Source organism: Labrus bergylta, chromosome 15 (assembly GCF_963930695.1).
Source record: "Labrus bergylta chromosome 15, fLabBer1.1, whole genome shotgun sequence".
Lineage (NCBI taxonomy): Eukaryota > Metazoa > Chordata > Actinopteri > Labriformes > Labridae > Labrus > Labrus bergylta.
The window spans coordinates 16,869,708-16,890,692 of NC_089209.1; the positions used below are offsets into that span (position 1 = coordinate 16,869,708).

General features: G+C 39.4%; 3 protein-coding genes across 3 annotated transcripts; 2 read left to right on the top strand and 1 right to left on the bottom strand.

Moving 5' to 3' along the window:
- Positions 1-1,361: 1,361 nt before the first annotated feature.
- On the bottom strand, positions 1,362-5,529 carry slc25a47a (solute carrier family 25 member 47a). Its single transcript, XM_020632423.3, has 6 exons — positions 5,118-5,529; positions 4,683-4,726; positions 4,516-4,587; positions 3,164-3,337; positions 2,700-2,964; positions 1,362-2,606 (listed from the first exon to the last, which is right to left on the bottom strand). Exons 1-6 carry the CDS (start codon positions 5,152-5,154, stop codon positions 2,293-2,295), a joined length of 906 nt encoding a protein of 301 aa, XP_020488079.1. The 5' UTR covers positions 5,155-5,529; the 3' UTR covers positions 1,362-2,292.
- Positions 5,530-5,699: 170 nt separating this feature from the next.
- slc25a29 (solute carrier family 25 member 29) lies at positions 5,700-15,390 on the top strand. Its single transcript, XM_020632452.3, has 4 exons — positions 5,700-6,151; positions 9,849-9,892; positions 10,555-10,638; positions 12,212-15,390. The coding sequence occupies exons 1-4, from the start codon at positions 6,124-6,126 to the stop codon at positions 12,980-12,982; spliced, it is 927 nt and encodes a 308-aa protein (XP_020488108.1). The 5' UTR covers positions 5,700-6,123; the 3' UTR covers positions 12,983-15,390.
- Positions 15,391-17,191: 1,801 nt separating this feature from the next.
- Positions 17,192-20,423, top strand: LOC109982903 (uncharacterized). The gene is made up of 7 exons (XM_065963813.1): positions 17,192-17,334; positions 17,433-17,705; positions 18,105-18,413; positions 18,498-18,551; positions 19,305-19,403; positions 19,820-19,866; positions 19,962-20,423. Exons 1-7 carry the CDS (start codon positions 17,271-17,273, stop codon positions 20,073-20,075), a joined length of 960 nt encoding a protein of 319 aa, XP_065819885.1. The 5' UTR covers positions 17,192-17,270; the 3' UTR covers positions 20,076-20,423.
- Positions 20,424-20,985: the final 562 nt, after the last annotated feature.

The following is a 20,985-nucleotide window of genomic DNA, read 5'->3' on the forward strand; positions in this document are numbered from 1 at the left end:
TATTCCATTGAACAATAGCCTTGTTTGTTCCTGTTACTTAGAATTTTATTGCCAACATAGGAGCTTAAAAATGTTAGGGCAGATGGTGACATTTTCAGCTAATAAACACCTTTACATCTGCATTCTTTTAAGGCGCGGTTACTGTGCCAATCTTTATTTTACATAATACGTTCAAGAGCGAAATGTAAAAGCACAAAAGTTGGCTGTTATAATCTAAGTTTCATCACTAGTATCTGATTAGAAACCTCATTAGCTGGGACATGTTAGGTTTCAGGCTACATGGGGGAAAAAAGTAGCCACAAATTGTTCCTGCATGGCTCTCCTCAAGTCTGATAAAACCTAAAACAGATAATTCCGAGCTCAGTCTGCAGCTGCGGAAAGTTCAGTCTGACCTAAACTTTAATCAGAAAAAATGTTTTGGAAGGATTCATTTATGCTTTTATTTAAAACACTGAAAACACAGTTTGTCCAGATTTGAAGAAGCAACAGGTTGCCATCAAAGTAATGTGAAGTAAAAACGGTCCAATGTTAAGTATCTTGAACTGAAATAAGCACCTTTTAGGGGATTTTTCAATAAAAAGTAGACATGATCATGGTTGAGGTAGAAGCAAAGCCCGAGCGCTGCAGTCAAGGAAACATTAACGGCAACCTAGGTATGTAATCAAAGACAGTTTTCTTTTCAAACACTAGATGGTGGTACAAACATACACACAGCACAAGACTCAGAGAAACATTTGGTCCATACATTCAGAACTCACTTCAACATCTGTTTACCTAAACAGTGTAAGGAGGCATGCTGGGATTCATTATTTTATTTGAATATTGAAGTATTTTTTACTGTACATTTTCTTTCTTTGAGTGGACTAATAACTATCAGTGTCTAAAATTCTAAAAAAAACACAGAATCTTTCAGATATTCATCAAATTATATTTATTAACGCTTTAAATTGTGCAGTTGAAGCTACAAATCTTTACTATTCCAATATTGATACTTTTTTATTATTCATTAAAATTATATTATCAATTTGAAAATTCTATATCTGTATGTGTGTTTAATTATTTATTCCATGTACCCTCAACTGGAATGTCATCATCATGGCCTACATGAGGTTACATATGGAGTGATACATATTTCATATAAACATAAATGTAGTTTCATGTCGCTCAGAAGAGGGGGATGTGCTCAGAAAACTGACAAGTTGTCCTTTGTTCATGAATGACTTTCCTTGTAATGGTTAGCATTTACTCATCTTATTCAAACACATTTATACGCCTGTTGAGAGAGGACCGAGAGCACCAACTGAGCCATACGTGTCTGTTGACAGTAAAAATTAAACAAAGATTCATAAAGTGTTGAGTAATTGTGTTGAATGTTGAATTATGTTTTATTATGGAAGGCACATTTTGCACTTTTATGATACTCATATCGATAATAAATAACCAGAAATATCATCAAATACAGTATATCATCACATATACATATATACTGCCTTGTCAAAAAACCCTGAAATAAAACCCTGACAGCAAATGTATTCCCTTAAAATGTCCTATGCATTTCAAATGCAATAGAGGAAGACGGAATCAAACAAACAAGTTTAAGATATGCTTAACCCTGTGATTATTGACTTTTTGATTTACAGATTTGAGAATTGAAAGCTGTCTGTAACAGTGGTAAACAAGCATTAAGTCAGAACCTGACCTTTTTGACGCTGATCATTCCCTCTCCGTATGTGTGTGTGTGTGTGTGTGTGTGTGTGTGTGTGTGTGTGTGTGTGTGTGTGTGTGTGTGTGTGTGTGTGTGTGTATATAGGATACGGACGGGTATCACATAATTTGTGCATGCTGCTGCAGTTTCATTATTCTTAATTCAATGTCTTAAATATATTGCTTAAGTTTGTTAGTCTCATATCTATTGAGATCTCTTCCTGCACCATCTAGGATTTCACACCAAACCAGTCATTTACACTGTTCTTCTGTTGCAACCATAATGTAAAAGAGAAAAAAAATGTAACAAGCTGGCCAGGGAGGCCATCTAGTGGTCAGAGTGTTGCAGGACCAATCTATGCAAACCAACATTACTGACCATCACTCCTGAGCATACAAGCAGACATTACCCTATGTCACTGAATATCATGAATGTAACACACTGTTTAAATTACTTAATATTATAATAACACTGTTAATTTAATTACTGCAATGCAACAGACACTTACCTCGCAAAAAGTATTTGCCATTGTGTACGTAAAAGCTTAGATCAATAATAAAACTAACAGATGTAGGAGGTAGTCAATACTATTCAAAGCCAATACGAGGCGGGTCAACACCTCCAGGTCCGTCTTTTAGAAGTCCGGTGAGAACCTCGTATGTTAAAAACACCACCATGTTAACAGGGAACGCGCGCAGACAGTTGATGCCTAAGCTCCTGAAGAACACACCCGCTCCCTCCACCCTCACCGTCTCTGTGATGCAGTGATAAAACCCCTTATATCGCCTTGTCTCCCGTGTTCCATCCATCTGTAGACGGGCTTTGATCACGTCCATGGGTGTTCCTATGGTCCAACCAACCATTCCAGCTAAACCACCTGCCAGCATCACACCACCCCAATCTGAAGGACATGAAAAGATACAGACATGAAGGAGGTGAATTATTAAACTCGGTTTCAGTCCTCAAGGACAGAAAGAAAATGGACTTTAGTGACCTGGTCTTTTCTTGCTGCTGTCAGTCAGCCATTCACAGATGGTTGTATAAGTCAAAAAGTAAGTGGCGTACGAGGGCCCGTCTCTCAGCATAAGGGGAAGTACTCCTCTGTAAAGACCCTTAAAGCCCTCTTCTTTGATGATGCTCAGCAGACAGTGAACTGGACCGTTGTACTTCAGCTTTGGCATGTTGGCTCCCTTACGCTTGGACTCTGTCTGACACTGCAGACGTACTTTTACTATGTCACCTGGAGACATCACTGATATCTGTCGAAAGGCAGATAATGGACAATACATTTCAAAAAAGTGAACACCTCAAAACCTGAGCATTTCACTATTAACATAAGTATAAAAGCATCTAAGGATATAAGGAAAATGTTATATTTGTCTGTTTAAAGTGAAGAAGAATACTACTAAGGCACATGATCGAAAAATATTAGAGCCCTTCAAAAATCGTATCCCTTACCTGAGCTATACCCGCTGCCAAACCAGACACGAAGACATCTAGTTTGGTGTTTGGACAAGCTCCCCGTGACTGGCTCAGACATTGCAGGCAGTTCCTGTATGTGCCAAACACCACAGAAGAGGTCATAGTGATTGTGGTGAGAGGTAGGGACATGCCTTTGAAGAAGCCATGCACCTGATAATACAAGTGAGAAAAAGCAAATGACAAATCAATGATCGGTTGAAAAAAAAAAAAAAGGGAATACCAATATGTCACTAACAGCAATAAATTGTACTCTCTGACCTGATGAAGGCTCAATGGAAAGTACATACATTAATGCTTATGATGGATGGATTCCCTGAATAAAGTTTGGCTAAGACAATATGTAGTTCAAATGTTGTTACATAACCAACAATGACACTAGTGGTCACATCACAAGACTCTTCTGCTATCCCACACACCAGCCAAACCTTGTCAGAATCATCTAAACTCAACCCATCTTTATTTGTCCCCGATCGTGTCGCAGCAAGGCAGAACAAGACCGTAAAAAGACAAAAGACAAAAGTAAATCCAAAAAGCCAACATGGTAAAAATGCAAGACGCACTGAATATAGCAGCCGTCGAGAAACAACTGAGATCATTGACTGAGGCTCTTAGCAGCTTTCATTAAAATAAAGTGCAGAGTCAGCACAAAATATAAACAGCTCACTGTTAAATATACATCACTGGTAATAAGATTTAAAAGTGCACATTCCAACACAGTCACATAATTGCCATACAAAACCACAATTAAGATTAGCCTAATACATAAGACAGTAACTGTAATTTCAATCAGAAACTGACCAAAGAGACACAGCCGAGGTCAGACACAAACTGAAACACAGCATCTGCATCACTGAGCAGCATAACCCACACCCAAACTATCTCCCTCCCGGGACTTGAATTAAGGAGGGAAATGGCACTGGGGACAAAAGAGTGCCTGTATCTGTTGGATTTAACAGAGGTAAATCTGAAAACGAGAACCAGAGGGGAGTAACTGAAACTCTGAGTGAAGGGGGGGGGGAGTACTGATTGACATGATGGCTTTAGCTTTTTGTTCAACATGTTTATTGTAGAGGTCAGTGAGGCTGCTTTGTTGGGCACCTATGATTTTGCCACTGACCTTCACAATTTTAGAAAAGTGCTGTTTTGGCCTTAACACCGAGGTTTCCATGCCAGCAGATCACACAAAATATTAAAACTGATTCAGCATAGGATCTATAAATCGTAGTTGTAAGACATCTGTCAACATTAAATTTAGCCATTCTACAAAGGCAGAAGAGACGCTGCTGTCCAAAATCTTGTGTCAAATTGACTCCACAATTTCTACTGACCCCTTCTTTTGAAAAAGTTGCGGCTGCACACTGCCATACTCCGGTGAACTGTTTCTGGGTTTGGATCCGGACCTAAAAAAAAAAAAGGTAGAATTTTAATGTCAAAAGGGGGTTTATGTGTTATGCAGTTATCTTCAATGTTTCAAATACATTTCACTTAACAATACCTTCACGGTGTCCAGAGGGTAGCCCACAGCAACCCCACATGCCCCTGTTTTCAGAGCAATAGTGAGTAAAGGACACAGTTGATCAATGCATAACAATGACACTTTCAGTAATGTGCAGATGACAGATCTATTTAATACAGAGATAAAACATGATCTCTTTATTACTGGTGTTATGCATCTCACCTACTCTAAATTATCTTTGAGACTACTGACTTGGCTTTTCACTTTATATATTCAAGACATTAGGTGTAGTAGTTAAACTTAGTAAATACTTTACCACCTATTGAAAATTCAAAAGACACGTACAAGTTAATGTTAGGGTTAATCTACTATTCTGACATGCTGTGTTGTAATCTACTCTGCACACATGGTAGCTAGCTGCATAGAGAAATCACGCTAACTCCGGACTACATGAGGACTAGAGATGGCTCTTACCTGCAAATGATCCGGACACAAAATCAGCGATATGCATCCTGTCAGACTGAGACCGGCCGACAGATATTTGTCAAATGTGAGTCCATTCTTCCTCTTACATGTGCAGCAAAGTGGTAACCTTGACTGTGTTTCTGTTACATGACGAGCAGCAGAGGCGTGTCACGCTACGAGCCAAACAGCGTCGAGTGGCAACACTGTAGCCGAGTTTAGCCGAAGATAGCCGAATTGTTCTCTTTATCAAAACGGGGGGGGGGTTGAGCGTTTGATAATAAGATACTTCTCGTTTTACTTAACTTAAGTACTGGACTTAAATAAGTGTACTTAAGTTTCAGTTTTGGTTACATACCACAACTGTCTGATGATAATACAGAGGCTCCCTCCCCTCAATGACACGAGATAGGCCATTCAAAAGCAAAACATCACACGGCATCTGTGACGCATTCTAACACTGGGCGGTCTTCAGAATTTAGCCAATGAATGAAGAGAGTTATATTTGACGCGGGGTGTCACAGCGCTTTGATTGGGTAAGAAACTGTACCCCGAGGCCGGTAACTCCCGCCCTCTCCTCGTTACTTCCGGCGCTGCTAGCTCGCTATGCTGCAGAAATAGACCTCCTTGACACATCCGGCAGAGAGCTTGTCCGCGTTGACTAAAAGCCACAACAGTTCATTGAGTTTATGTAGGTCAGCAAGAGACTCTTTTGAGAATAAGAAAGTCGAAATACCCAGTCAGAGCGGGTTAGAAGCGTCAGCAAATTATATCTTAAGAGGGGGAATCCTAAAAAAAAAGCTGTCCGGTGTTAGCCAACCTGCAACCGGCTGCTCAAAGGGAAACATTGAACTTTGCTTGAGATAAAACCAGTGGGGCAGAGTTACTGGCAGATAAAGGAGGAAGTTGGCGGTCTAGAGCAACATTTTTTATATAGAGTCTGGGCTTAAATAGCCTTTAGAGTTATCTTAAGGTGAAACAAGGTCCTTCTCCTACAAGGTGACGGTGAGGAGGGGCGATGGACTTCGTGGCGGGATGCATCGGAGGTAGGTCAATGACAGCTGCTTCACCATGTAATATGATAACAGCTGCACAAGAGGAACCTTGATTGGAAATATGATAGCAAAGTCGAGCTTTGATGAAACTTTACAAAGGCTTTGTAATGGCTCTGTGTTCAGCCCCGCTGTTGAACAGTGTGATGCATCTCCATCATACCATAACAAAGTGCTTTTTTTCTTAATTCAGCCGCTTGTTGGCAGAATATATCCAGACTTTTTATTTCGCTTAATACCGATTATTGCCTTTGACCTGGAGGCAACTGACTTTTTGTCATTGCAAAGTTTTCAGTGACTAATTCTGCGAAAACTGCAGACTGAATAACAAGAGACATGGACTGACTTGTATCAGCTATAATTTTCCTATAGAAGGTGTTGGATTAAAAAAAAAACTATATTTAGCAGGACATACTACAGAATAATATTTCCTGATTAGGTTTTAATTTTAAAGTAATGAGACATACCTGGATTCTGTAATTTTCAGGGCACCATGTTTACTTTTGAAGGATAGGATAATACTGCGTTACAGCAGCACAGACAAGAAAGCTCAAAAATACACATTAAACAGAATAGATAAGATAAATAAAAACAGGGGGTGTATACAGTACAAAATGAATGATGAATTGAGACAGTATTTGCAGAGAATGACAAGATAAAGTGACTTGGTTTGATAGAATAGCAGCAAGAACTGTTTATGTCTGAGAAGTGCTTACTAATAAAGGATGAAACAACCTTCTGCATTTTCCCCTGCTGTCACTTGTTCACCCTGCGGGGAACTCAAGGCATACTAACACTATCAAGTACAACTTGAACCCTCTAGCTAAGATAGCTTGGCAGTATAAAGTTTCCACACACTGTACAGCAGAGGGCATGAATCAGGGCACACCCCTTTACAGACCAATCCCATGCTTCCTCTTCTCAACATTAAAGGACACAGCAGACCATGTGGTTTCCCACCCTCTCACAGTGGGTGTGCGATTCTGGGAATCTGTTTACGGCCTAGTTTATGCTCAACTCAAAACTTGAGGTCAGCAAAAGCACTTTTGAAACTAGATCGTTTTTCGTTTAAGCCTCCATCCTCAGACGGAGGGGTGGGCACAGAATAAACTTGGAATAACAAATATGATGCAACATACTCCACTGTTTGTTTTCTCTGTACTCAGATCATGCCAGTGCTTTGAGGTCAATGACCGCTCATCATTGTGTCAGTCGCTCGCCTGCGTGTGTTCTTTCCTGGCTTGAACCTGATAGGCCCTTTTTTACAAATAGGTCAGGTGACACAACAGGTGATTATGTGGGATTAGCTGTCTGTGGTTTGTTTTCTGTTTCAAGGTGTGCAAATAACTCTGGGTCTGTGTGCATAGGGGCCTTGAGCACTGTTTGTGTAGGTTTCCTTCCAGTATGACTGCCTTTAATCATAAGACAATATCTAATTTATTCTATACAGTGGTATTATAGGTATGTTTTGCCACTACAATAAAATGGTCTAGAAAAGTCTGTTGCAAAAGTGGGATAGGGTTCATCAATATTCCTCATAATGCAATGTGGTTAGCCTAATATGACAGCGCACAATGACTCTCTGCTGACTTGCGTCTGTACAAGTTCCTGGGTGGTTGTAGGTGGGACACTAGCCAGAACCCCATACTGCCGGGGATCATTAGGCTTCATCCTCATCGTGGCAACCCCTTGTCAGCACCCAGTCTGCAAAACAACGCTAGAACGCTAGAAGGGTGCGAGCTTCGTATAGTGGGGGTGGGGGAGAGGGGGGAAAGCAGAATCACTTCCTAACTATTCCAGTTCTGCTGTTGACATTATAGAATACAGGAAAATAGGACACATTTGTGTATTTTTAGTCATGACTTCAGAAAATATTTATAGTATAATATACAACAATAACTCATCAACAGTGTTTCCCCTAGGTTTACAGCGTTGGGGGGGGTGGGGACAAGCCAACACGACGACACAAACACTTGACAGAATCTTGGTGTTCATGCGTTACTTTTAATGACAGATGTCCTTTTCTATCGGAAAGGTATCCTTAAATGACTTCTTTCTCTGATTTCCGACTCTATCCACTATCCTATCTCTACAATAAAGGCACAAACAATAAAGGCACAAAAAGCCCAAAAATAAATCTTTTTACTTGACCTTCAGGGGGGGCGGGCCGCCAATATAATGGTAGGGGAAACACTGATCAATACTTAATTCAATAGTTCATGCAGGTTTGATGATGGCCTATGCATAGCAGCAACCAGCAAAGTGTTTTAGACTCCTTACAGAGGGCAACAAAATTTAGTATTTTCTGCTCGCTTCTTTGGAGTAATAATTAACGAAAGGAACAGATTGATTTTGTTTCCAACCAAATGTCAAAAGCAAAATGTAAAAAAATGTAGGTGTCCAGGAATATTATTTTCTTTATAGTTCATAGTGTATAAGGGCTTATAACATTATGATGCAGTGGAAAGATGGCCATTCTCATGCTCAACGTTGTGTCTTTTGGGTGGAAAGAGAGTGGTGGTATTGATAATATAGTCAAACAACACAATTACTTACCTGTCCAACAGAAAGGCAAATTCTGCATTTTATTTAAGACTTTTCAAATCCAGGAGCTGCGCCCATGTTGACATGTGTTTTATTTCTTGCTTGGTCCTCCTCCTTCTTGGACACTTGTTCTCGGCAAGTGTCTTCTGTAATGTCTTTCCGCCGTTGTTTTAAACAAACTTTGTTTTGAGATTTCTCATGCATTCATGGTCCCACAACCACTCAGGACGAGGGAGTAGGGCCTGTCCCTCAACCAATCAGGACAGAGCGGTCAGAGAACTGCTGAATTGGGAAACAGAGAGATCTCATGATACTGTCAGACTTCTTCACTTACTAAAAGCTGGCTATCTATATTATGACCTTCTGTCCAAATAGAACACAAAAAAGTTACTGCTGTTTAGTGTTTACCACAAAGATACCAACTGCAGCTTTAACTCATGATCTGTTTTTTGTGTTTAGTCGAGGAACTATTTTCATAGACTTAGGAGTGAAGCCCAAACTGGCATCAGAACCTGGGCATGTGCTGCACAAGGCTCAGTTATCTAACATTCAAAGGAGTGCTAAAGAAAGTTTTAGAGGGTGATGATGGCCAGTGGGGGCTGGCTCTGGCTCGATAAGGTGTCGCTACCCAAGAAGAGATAGCAGCATACTCTTAAATTAAAAAGCAGTGCCAGCAGAACCTAGAGTTTTGGCCTTCAAAGACTGGTCCAATTGGCCAAAAACTTTTTTTCAAAAACAGACGTTTCAGAGGCTCCACATTTCTTAAAATACTCAGAAAAACAGAGTTTACATTAACTGTGATGGTAAAGACTCAGCAGAGCTTTGGACTCTCTGTGTTACAACTTAAGCATTTAGTTAAAATACTAATACACTGAATAACAGAGGCCAACACAACCAAAGATTTTAGTATGCTGATTTATATTAAAATCACTGTCAAAAACAATTAAACCAGATTTTCTAGGAATGAGAAGATGACAGGATTGACAACACATATGTTGGTTTGACATAATATTAACAACAAGGCCAAGTCTTTTATTTGCTAAATGCTGTATATGATTTTGACAATACAAAAAACAACTTCTCTATCGCAGAGAACGATGAAATGGTGAAAGTACATCATTCTCATTGTTGTTCCCTTTGTCTCCAGGTGCTGCTGGAGTCTTGGTTGGACATCCTTTTGACACAGTTAAGGTGGGTAAAGGTCTTTTTGTAAGGCACAGTGTCATTAATAAACAACAGTTCAGGCTTTGTTAGTAAATTATTTAATTAAGTACATTTATTTAAAACAAACATTTATACATTTAGCCACAAATCACAATCAGCCTTATATTATCTGTACAGCACATAGACAGAGTGATTTCTGTCCTTAGACCCTTGATTGAAGAACTTGTCCCAAAGCAGAGCAACTGGTGTCAGCGGGTTATCCAGATGAAGCCTGAACCTACATCTATATCATGTGGACCTACAAAATCACAATATAGACAAAACATAATAGAAGTTTCCAAAACACAAAGATTATATATAACATGTAGGAATGTGGATCAAGAAGGACTAGAGGAACCAGAGGCACATGACTTTCTCTCCTCACAGTGGAAACCAGACACACGACAGAGAAAAGAAGGAACAAAATAAGAGATGGGAAGACACAGAAACATTGTTGAAACAAGCAAACAGATAATCTGTGTTTTCATTAAATGTATTCTAATCTTCAAGCTAAACTTATTTGGGTTGCAATGTCATCACTGTACAGTCTGTCTTTGATCTAGTATGATGGTACGTACAGTATGTTAATCAGGAAACAGATTGTTTATTGCAGGGTTAAACTGATCACTGAAGGGCGTCTTCTTTTGCAGGTGAGACTGCAGGTCCAGAGTATTGATAAGCCTCTGTACCGGGGGACCTACCACTGTTTCCAGTCCATCATACGACAGGAGACGGTACGTCCCATCGTGTGTGTGTGTGTGTGTGTGTGTGTGTGTGTGTGTGTGTGTGTGTGTGTGTGTGTGTGTGTGTGTGTGTGTGTGTGTGTGTGTGTGTGTGTGTGTGTGTGTGTGTGTGTGTGTGTGTGTGTGTGTGTGTGTGTGTGTGTGTGTGTGTGTGTGTGTGTGTGTGTGTGTGTGTGTGTGTGTGTGTGTGTGTGTGTGTGTGTGTGTGTGTGTGTGTGTGTGTGTGTGTGTGTGTGTGTGTGTGTGTGTGTGTGTGTGTGTGTGTGTGTGTGTGTGTGTGTGTGTGTGTGTGTGTGTGTGTGTGTGTGTGTGTGTGTGTGTGTGTGTGTGTGTGTTAAATTCTCCAGTCTTTTGAGCTGATTTGTAAGGATGTTTTCCTGTTGAGGGTTTGTAGTTGTTGTTTACATCTGTCTTTCTTGGCTGTGAGCCTGGATGACACCATGCAGATCTTATGTTAGACAGAGCCTATCTTTGCCATGCACAGCCGTCTTGAATCGTGTGAGGTCGTCACCTGATAGTAGGGTTATGTAACTCCTGGTCTCATGACAGACAGAGGCACCTTAAGTTGTGGGGCAAGAGTAAAGGACATTTTAGGGGGGGATAGATCTTAAGGTTTTGATGTGGGTCAGACATGTTTGGTTATTTTCAAGTTTCCTAGAGTGTTGTCTCCCCCTGACCTCGAAATAATCTTGTATTTTGTACCTTAGAACATTGTCAATTTTGTCCCAAGTGAAAAGGGTAATTATTTTCAGCACAAGATGTTTATAATATAACCCAGATACATGAAATAATTTGTAGTTCAAAGCTTGTCTTTTAGATTTATTTTTGGGCTTTTAGTCAAATTAACAGTTAAACATCATTACTAACTCTTCCCACTAGTAGCCGGCACCAGAAATACTAGTCGGTTAAACAAATTATTCATATTTTTACATGTTGGTCCTCCATGCATGCCAATAAATTGTTATGCTCAAACTGCAACACAGCACCCACCACTAGCTGGGGCTAAAGCCACTGAAGCTCTGGTTAATGTGCCGTTCTGCCACCTGAATGTAAACAAGCACAGTAAATAGATAACAACTTCTATGAGCAGTGTGACTCAGCAGCATTGTGTTCTAGAAAATCTAAATGTATGTAGGCTGTGTCAGTTTAAACCTTCATATCACCATTGGCCTGCCGTCAGTCGCAGAGAAGAGGCTGGTTTCATAGATTTAAAACGACGCAAATAAAGTAAAGGTTGTAATGGAAACGTTTATAGGACTTTCTTATTGATATTGTGACATTGATGAAAGATTCAAATAGAACATATATATATTTTAGCAGTGGCAGCTGCCAGTTAATGTGCTTTTTACATCAGTAGTATAAACTGTGATAAGACCTGTTCAAGGGCAAAGTCTGTGAACATGTTGCCCATCAGGACTAGAATAGCAGCATTTGAGGCTGTGTAACTGATCGGCATACTAATCTACAGTTACTGGCACAGTGAAAGTTAGCATAAAGGTTTGATTTAATGAGTTGAAATGTTTCACACCTTGTCTAATGGCTTCTCTAATCCTCTACTCTGTAGATATTTGGCTTGTACAAAGGCATTGGATCCCCCATGATGGGCCTGACATTCATCAATGCTTTAGTGTTTGGTGTTCAGGGAAACACCATGCGGCTGTTGGGACATGACACCCCCATGAACCAGTTCCTCGCCGGAGCAGCGGCAGGTGCCATCCAGTGCATCATCTGCTGCCCAATGGAGCTGGCTAAAACACGCATGCAAATGCAGGGAACCGGAGAGAAGAAGTCTTCTAGGAAGCTGTACAAGAACTCCCTCGACTGCTTGGCTCGCATCTACAACCGGGAGGGTCTGTGGGGCATAAACAGAGGAATGCTGACCACGCTCATCCGAGAGACACCAGGATTCGGTGTGTATTTCCTGGCCTATGACGTTATGACACGCAGCCTTGGCTGTGAGCCAGACGACCGCTACATGATTCCCAAACTGCTGTTCGCTGGGGGCATGGCTGGCATCGCCTCCTGGCTCTCCACCTACCCAGTAGATGTGATCAAATCACGCCTGCAGGCAGACGGGGTGGGTGGAGTGAACCAGTACAGCAGCATCGCTGACTGCGTGCGACAGAGTGTCAGGAGAGAGGGCTACATGGTGTTCACACGAGGCCTCACCTCAACGCTGCTACGAGCCTTCCCTGTGAACGCGGCTACCTTCGCCACGGTCACCCTCATCCTCATGTACGCTCAAGGGGTGGAGGAGGGACCTAAAGACTGTGAAGCAGCTCCTTCAGGTCACCACACACAGATCCAGCAGCAGGCCCAACCCTCCAGCCTGTGACAGCCCTGACGTCTCACCCTTGCAAATTACTCATACAAAACCTTCATTTCTGTCTGACTCTGTTTCTCATCAGACCAGTCATTCCCAACACTGAGTCAGAAAAAACCCAGTTTATACAAACTCTTGTTTTTACATCTTAAACAAAGGAAAGAAAGGAGAAGGTTTTATTTATTTTTAACAATGATTTTATGTTTTGGTTGGCCTCTGATCGTGCAGTCTTGAGTCATCTCCGATGGTGATGCCTCTTATTAGAAGGACTTTGAAGCTATGAGATTCCTAAATGTTTTAAACAGCAACTTTTATCTCTCATAAACCTCTTGTATGACACTGATCCAGACCTGTTACTGAGCCACCAAAATAATGGTGTGGCTACGTCGTGTATTAAATTGATATCTCTTACATCATCTTGAAAAGTACAGTTAAACTGCATCTGTATATATTACTGATTTCTTTTTTTAATGTATGTTGGAAACAATATTTCTGCTTTGTGTAATGAACGCTTTTTTTGTGAAGCCGAAGCTCCTAACTGCACCTAAACTGTATCCTCTGAAGAGCCAAGCATCTGATAAGTGTGAAGAACTTATCGTGTGTGTGTGCGTGCGTGCTTGCGTGTTTGTAATTCAAACCAAAAATCATACTGCAGCTTTCTGATGATAACTTAAGCACTGATGTTCCACATAGCTCATGTTTTACAGAAATGCACTGGTCTGAAGGCTCCAGAGGGAAAGTAAAGCCTTTGTGTGTGGATTGTAAATTGCTTTTATGTTTTCTGTTTTCTGTTTTCTTTGTCCGTCAGTCTGGGAGCATGTTAGGTTTCATCATTCTGGCTTTTCTCCTGCATAAACGTCACAATCCAGAAGTGGAACATGGCACTACACCTGGCACTGTACTGGTACTGCTAATCTTTGTTTTATTTATGTTTAATTATCTTTTATTTTTATTTTTTTATGTATACCCTCTAAAGCCAGGGATGGTATGGGTTTTATATGGTTCCGCAATTTCATGTCATGTGGGGCTGACAAATGTCTCAAGTATGTCGGTTTTGCAGATGTAACTCTGTGTATGTTTCAAGTTCATTCTGGTTGAAGAAATACAACCCCACATTTGTACCCAGAACTTGCCCCAGGACTTTTTTTGGCACTATATAATTCTGAGGCCAGAAAAGCTTTTAAAAGCCTTTTGAAAAAGAGTCAATCTTTTGTGAGGCTTTGTTTTATTCTCGACCTGCATGGTGTGTCCCTGTGGAAATATTTAAAGTGATTGTTTCCCTAAATTTGCACCAACAGTTTGTATACTGTACCTAATCTGGATGTGGGCCTTAATAATTTATTTTATTGAGTGTTTGTAGTCGCTTATTTATTTAAAAGTGTTGCTGATGAGTTTGGATTGTCTACTTTCTGCATGGGCTTGGTCAACATCCAATATTTTGTTTCTGTGTTTTGTGTCTGAATATTCTATTTTTTGCTGTAAAGTCTAATTCAAAAAGCTTCCCCAGCTCTAAAACTAGCTACGATATCAAACTGTTGCAATGTGTGAATGACTACTGTCTACACTCTATGACCAAAGTCAGTGGACAACAGACCCTCACAACTATACTGTAGCTTGATGAACTTCATCATCTCTAACTATGGGCACTGATGTGAATTTAAACCCTAAAGCTTTAACAGGTAAACTATTGTTTCATCATGTTGCATTTAGGAGAAACTTCATTGGAAATAAGTGGAGGGGTTAAATGCCCCCGGACCAAGATCCCTCCTCTGACTTTGGTGATATAGTGTAATACATTGTCTTGAATGTATCCCACCTGAAACTCATTGAAGGATGACATCATTTCTTTGGGCCCTGCTATTTAAATGTAGATGTCCCTTGTTGTGAAAATTGCTGCTGAAATGCTGCCTAGATACTTGAAAACCTACAAGGCTCGTTGTGGTTTGATGCTATGTGATGAAGACTAATGAAAGTGGAACATTTAAAAAGGGAGATTTGTTTTGTCTGTAGATGTTGCTTGTGTTTAATAATTCCACCTCTGAATGCGGACTGTTATCTATGTTTCAATAATGTAGATTATGTCTCAAACAAACATTGAGTCCATCTGTTGTGAAGGATGCAATATGTACAGGTTGTGTTACTATTGATGTGATATAGCATTGAAGTGGTATTGTAAATATATATATAGGCATATATAACATCTATTTTTCAGTCTAAAGTAGATCTGTGCTACCCCGAAACTCTGAGCAGTTTTTAAAGACTTGGTGTGAGCCGTTTGTGTGAGCTCTTCAACTGAATAGATTATATATGAAAAACTGAGACTTCATATTTTTGTAACATAGTCAAACATATTCCTATTTGTCTACATGTGTCACTGAGCATCTGTACAAATGGGTAAATAAAACTCATTCAGAAAACTGTTTGCTTGTGTTTGATCCAACACTATAGCTGTCTGGTACAAGGCCCACAATAATAATATCACAAGGCAGCGAGTCTGCACTAAATTGATGTATTGTAAGACAATCTAATACTGATGCGTCACAATATCTGACTAATACTTCTTAAAAGGTAAAGGGCAGGATTCATGGATTTATTCACTGCAACATGGTGTCAGTTTGACCTCTTATTAGGCTTCATTTTCTGACTTCTTTCCACTGCTGTTCCACATTATCCTCCTGACATGATTCTTTTTTTGAACAATTCCGTTCATGTTGCCCTCTGTTCATTTCACAAGTGCAACAGTGAGGAGCCATGAAGTGGTAATGTGGTGAGTCAATTTGGTAAGGGAATCTGTATCACACGAGTCAGGATGAAAATATATAACTGTACCGCAATTTTATCCTCCCCCTAATTACACCAATTCATATTTAAGTTTCTTTCATTAACAAAAAATTCCATTCATAGATTTCTCCCTTCGAAAAGATTAGGACAGGGCTTGACAAACTTTGCCATGGACCCCCATATTGCCTTACCCTCTGGTGGAAGGACCCCCTTCTTGCTACATGTCTTGAGTTCCTGAGGTAGTGATCTAGTTTTTAATGGTACATTAACTTTCTGATGTCAGAGTTACTCAGGGTTGACTCACAATTGGGGTTGGCTAAGGTGGGGTTATTTTCAATATGTAGAGATAAATAACATATTATATATTGTTATTGTGACAATTATTTTCACCAGTTTACTTTCGATGTAGCTTCTAACTTCAGAAATCGATTGTTGCCAACAGAGGGTGTGCTGGAAAATAAAGATGCATATTAAGCAGTTAATGTAGATTTGGTGCCATCTGTTGATGGGCAGTGGTAACTGCAACCACATATTAAAGGGACAGTTCAACCGAATTAAAGTTCTCGTCTTTCTGTCCTCTAAAGTTTTTACTAGTTATTCTCAGTTATAAAAACAGTATTGTTTGAGGTTTGTTGTTGGGTTTTAGTGCAACAATTGGGTTGTAACGATTTGACCATCAAAAACAAAAGTCCCAATGTTATTTGATTGCATCATCGATGGAGACCCCCAGTGTACCATCGCTTGAATCTTGCAATTTCCACAAAAAGAACCTGCTGTTTACTAAAGTTTTTTTTTCTCACAATCTGCAATCACCAAAAAAACCCTATTGATGATTTTATTTTAGGTCATTTTACCCCAACCAATAATTGATTTTAGACAACAAATTAACAATAATAGTATTAGCATATTTAGCAACAGCAACAATACCGATATTCACAACAAAAGTTCTGTTAATTTCTCTTCAACATTTTTCAGCACTTCACAATCGTCATTATGTGAGAGGCAGGGGGAGATCTTTTAGAAAGATTTTAGATAGTTGGTCAAATATACATTTCCAATTGTTATTCAGTGTTTCTTATTTCAGATCTCATTTTCTAATCTGGATCTAATCAAGAAAGTTCTTTACAAGTCTTGGCTTTGCTGTCACCTTCAGATGAAAGACAGAACTCTAATGACACTGCTGAAGGTCACATCAGACATCCTTGAACGAATCCAAAATGCTGAACCTGTAATCTATATTTAAAGAAAACAAGAATATAACCTCAAATAAATTTCATACTTGAATATGAATAACTTCTCACTATTGATGGTGTCTTAGTGTTCAGGTTTTTGTCAGATTTGTTCAAATTATTCTCAGAACCACTGACAAATCACTGGTACGGTTGTTGTTTTTTCTGTTTTACTTTAGCACATTGAGGATGTTGGCAAACACAGGAAGAACATTTCTGTTAACCAACACTAAGGACAAAACAGTGACCCTGAAGTGTGCGTCTTCACAGTAAAAGGATTAGAACAGAGGATGGCTGAAATCGTTCACACTGGGATTAGACTGCTGCTGCTGCTGTTAAATTTATCTACAACAAGTAAGTGAAATGTCAACACAATTCTATATGGCTAACTTAATTTAAAAAATCTCATCTTCGACGTGTAGCAGAAAATCTTAAACTTCTCCTGTCTGCAGGTGTTAGTGGAGAAGATGGCCTGATTTTTCCTGGACCCCGTTACAAGATCATATATCCATGTGAACAAGATGTGGTTTGCTTTCATGTTTGGCAGTTCAGCTCAGAGGAAACACATGATTACATCGCCATAGTCAGTAAAGGAGAAATCCAGACAGATCCAACATTAGAGGACAAAGACTCACAATGCACTTTGCAGATCAATGATCCCACAGCAGAGGATGTTGGACGTCATCACTGCAAACGAAGGCTGAACATCTTATCTCCTTACACGAGTGAGAACAATCAATTTAATCATTAATCACTAATTTATTAATCCCTCTAAGGGCAATTTTGTGGAGCAGCTTGTAAATAAAAAGACAAACAAAAAAGAACTACACATAAGAGCTTATATATGAAACTAAATCCAAAATAAATGCTGTGATTAGAATCAGTTTAATGGCAGAATATTAAACTTTCTTTTCATTCTTTCTGTCTTTCTTTCTGTCTTTCTTTCTGTCTTTCTTTCTGTCTTTCTTTCTGTCTTTCTTTCTTTCTTTCTTTCTGTCTTTCTTTCTGTCTTTCTTTTTGTCTTTCTTTCTTTCTGTCTTTCTTCTTGTCTTTCTTTCTTTCTTAATGTCTTTCTTTCTGTCTTTCTGTCTTTCTTTTTGTCTTTCTTTCTTTCTTTCTTTCAGCACTCTCAGCAGGCCCACAGGTAAACCTCACACCTGGTAAAGCAGCATCCCTGCAGTGTATCCTCCTCACTTACGTACAGCAGGGACGCTGCTACACACAGCTGCTACAACAACATGTCAGCCTGATGTGGGTGGATGAAGCCGGTGATGAGATACAAAGAGACTCTCAGCACCAGATAAAACAGGAGTCTGAATGTGATACAACCCTCACTGTCACTTTTCAAAGTCCCGTAAAAAAGACGTTCAGGTGCCAGGCGACTGTGGGAAATCAATCCCTAACTTCAGTGGAGTTTTGTGTCAGAGTCCCAGGTCAGTATATGAGTGATCCTAAACAGCAGAATCCTGTATGTTTAATGCAGAGAATCATTAGTGACACGTTTCATTTATTTGTAGATCCTAAAGGAAAAGGAAGAGGATACATGAAAGACCTAGAACCTCAAAGTCCAGGTTCAGTATGATTCTTACTGACCAGCTAGTTGCCAATTGTCCCAAAATATATCCCTAAAAATGTTTTCTACAGGTTATGTGTGAAGACTAAAAAACATCTTTGTGTCAATTATTATAAATAGACATGATACAATGCAGACATATTGATACTAGTCCAGCTTGTTATTTTTCATTCAAAGAAAATTCACGGTCAAACTTCTTATTCTGGTAAGTCAATGCACTATTTGCTGCATTAATTAGCCACAAGTATTACATTGATTTGAAACATAAAAGATGAATTTCATAAATTGGAAGCATGTTTATTTGCTTTCTTTTCAATCGTTCACTGAAAGGAAGACTCACACCTAAATATCTGTAGGTAAAACACAAGCCCTATTTAGACTGCCGTTTCAAGCTGCGACATGTACTGGGCTATAGACTGTAAAAAGTGAAGTCAAAGCATTTGAAGCCTGCATTATTTTCAATGTCCAGCAGGGGTCATTTCCTGCCAGTCACTCTGATTATTTTAAACCAGATTGGAAAATGATTCCATTTTTGAGTTGATTTATTTCCACAGTTGAACGTTTTCTTGATTATGTGAAGGACTTACTCTCTGAATTGAAGTCTTATTTAATTCTTCAAGATGTCAACGTTGTAAATGATGGTTCCTTTTAGAGAACTATACTAGACAAATAGGGGTCCCCTTAATAGGCCTTCTTTGCTCTCTGTTTCAGACTAATTGTAATATTAATTGATTGTTATTTGCATTTTCAGGCGGCAGCCAGGACACAGTCGGCCTCACTGTGGGGTTGGTTGGATGTGCCGTTTTGTCAGTGCTTGTAGCAGTGTACGTTGTGCACAAAAGAAGAAGAAGTAAGTTTTACTAAACTTCCTGAACGTATAGATAGGCTCTGTAGAAATCACTACAACGGTAAATGTACCCCCAAAGGCACCAATGCAAGGACAAGCCCTTACATGTACGCAGTCATTTCCAGACATGTGTCCACATGTACACAACATGTTACTCAAATGTACTTTTCTGTGTCTGAAGCAAACACTAGATTGACACATAAGATTTGTTAATACCCCACAAGTCCTGTTTTCACTCAGCCACACATTAAGGAAATGATTAAGCAAATGTTGTGTCAGGCTTTCTTATGTAACTTGGAGTAATTCAATAATTAATACCTTTAATACACATAATTATGTGTTTTTTAATCATATCATTTTATGAAAGTCTTGAGAGATCTGAAAGAGACAGGACTAAAAACATGTTTGTCTCTTTCTAGGCCAGCAGCTGCCTGAGGAGTCTTGTTACACACATAGTACAAACAATGTAAGTACATTTTACTTGAAATAAAAACACAGAGCTAAATATCTTTAGTTTTTAACCATTTAACGTGCATTTGTTTGTGTGTTTTTTTTTGTTAGGTTGTAAATGAAGATGATGTGGTCTATGCTGAAATCATGCTTCCTGTTGCTTCTGAGAGAGTTTTTGTCCATGAGTGTGAGTCCACTGAGTACGCTTGTGTCCAATATAAATAGTTTGCTTTACCAAATGAAAATGACACTGTAATGATTTAGTTCTCCATGTGTGCTCCAACTGTGTGCAATGTTTTATAATTATGTCATCTGCTCCATTTAAAACCCCATTCCTGTAGCTGTTGTTGAAACTTAAGGTCCTAACAGGTATTATGCTCTCTGACTTGTTTCTACCATTTTACATTTCAAACAAAAATGTATCAAGTGTTTTTATAGTCTACCTCAGTCCATTGTGTATTTACTGAAATCAGCAGTGATGCTCATTTATGATTTTTTTTCAAACCTGTACAATTTCTTAAGATATGCACTGCTTTCATAAAATATAATAAAGCAGAAGTTGTTGAGAGAATATCTTCTGATAAACTTTTCTTTTTAACTTGGGTAACATTGGGGCACCGGTGGCCTAGTGCGCTCCATGTACAGATGCTGTTGTCTTCAAAGCGAGTGGCCTGAGTTTGAGTCTGACGTGGCTCCTTTCCCTCATTTCAGTCCCCACTCTCTCTCTCTCTCTCTATCTCTCTCTCTCTCCCTGCTCTCCAACTCTATCCACTGTACTATCTCAATACAGACATTAAAGTCCAAAAATAAGTAAAATTATGAAAAAACGTGGGTTACATTGAATAATTGTCATATTGGAATCCTATTTTGCTCATTGAATTTCAAAACTCAGTCCTTTTATTCTCCTGCATTATCTGGCTTTACAACAAAGGTGAAGAACACTGAAATTACAATCTGAACTGAGTAAGACTGCAAAAAAAGTTTAATTTTGAAAGTTATTGATAGCACTGACTGTAATAGATGTCTTTCCTTGTCCGTGCCAGGCTGAGGAACATGCAGTATGTTGCTGGTTTGTTGAGTTAAACCCCAACCAGCCGGAGTTTTTTGTTGTGTTATTGTAACATGGCATTTTATT

What these genes read in the sequence shown, in the direction of transcription:
- slc25a47a (XM_020632423.3), bottom strand. Translation starts at nt 5,154, where the DNA reads ATGCATATCGCTGATTTTGTGTCCGGATCATTTGCAG. An exon ending in CAACTTTTTCAAAAGAAGGG is followed by an intron (nt 3,338 to 4,515) that starts GTCAGTAGAAAT and finishes TTGTATTATCAG; the next exon opens with GTGCATGGCTTCTTCAAAGG. An exon ending in CAGCAGCAAGAAAAGACCAG is followed by an intron (nt 2,607 to 2,699) that starts GTCACTAAAGTC and finishes CATGTCCTTCAG; the next exon opens with ATTGGGGTGGTGTGATGCTG.
- slc25a29 (XM_020632452.3), top strand. Translation starts at nt 6,124, where the DNA reads ATGGACTTCGTGGCGGGATGCATCGGAG. An exon ending in CGTGGCGGGATGCATCGGAG is followed by an intron (nt 6,152 to 9,848) that starts GTAGGTCAATGA and finishes CTTTGTCTCCAG; the next exon opens with GTGCTGCTGGAGTCTTGGTT. An exon ending in CCATCATACGACAGGAGACG is followed by an intron (nt 10,639 to 12,211) that starts GTACGTCCCATC and finishes TCTACTCTGTAG; the next exon opens with ATATTTGGCTTGTACAAAGG.
- LOC109982903 (XM_065963813.1), top strand. Translation starts at nt 17,271, where the DNA reads ATGGCTGAAATCGTTCACACTGGGATTAGACTGCTGCTGCTGCTGTTA. An exon ending in CATCTTATCTCCTTACACGA is followed by an intron (nt 17,706 to 18,104) that starts GTGAGAACAATC and finishes TCTTTCTTTCAG; the next exon opens with CACTCTCAGCAGGCCCACAG. An exon ending in ACACACATAGTACAAACAAT is followed by an intron (nt 19,867 to 19,961) that starts GTAAGTACATTT and finishes TTTTTTTGTTAG; the next exon opens with GTTGTAAATGAAGATGATGT.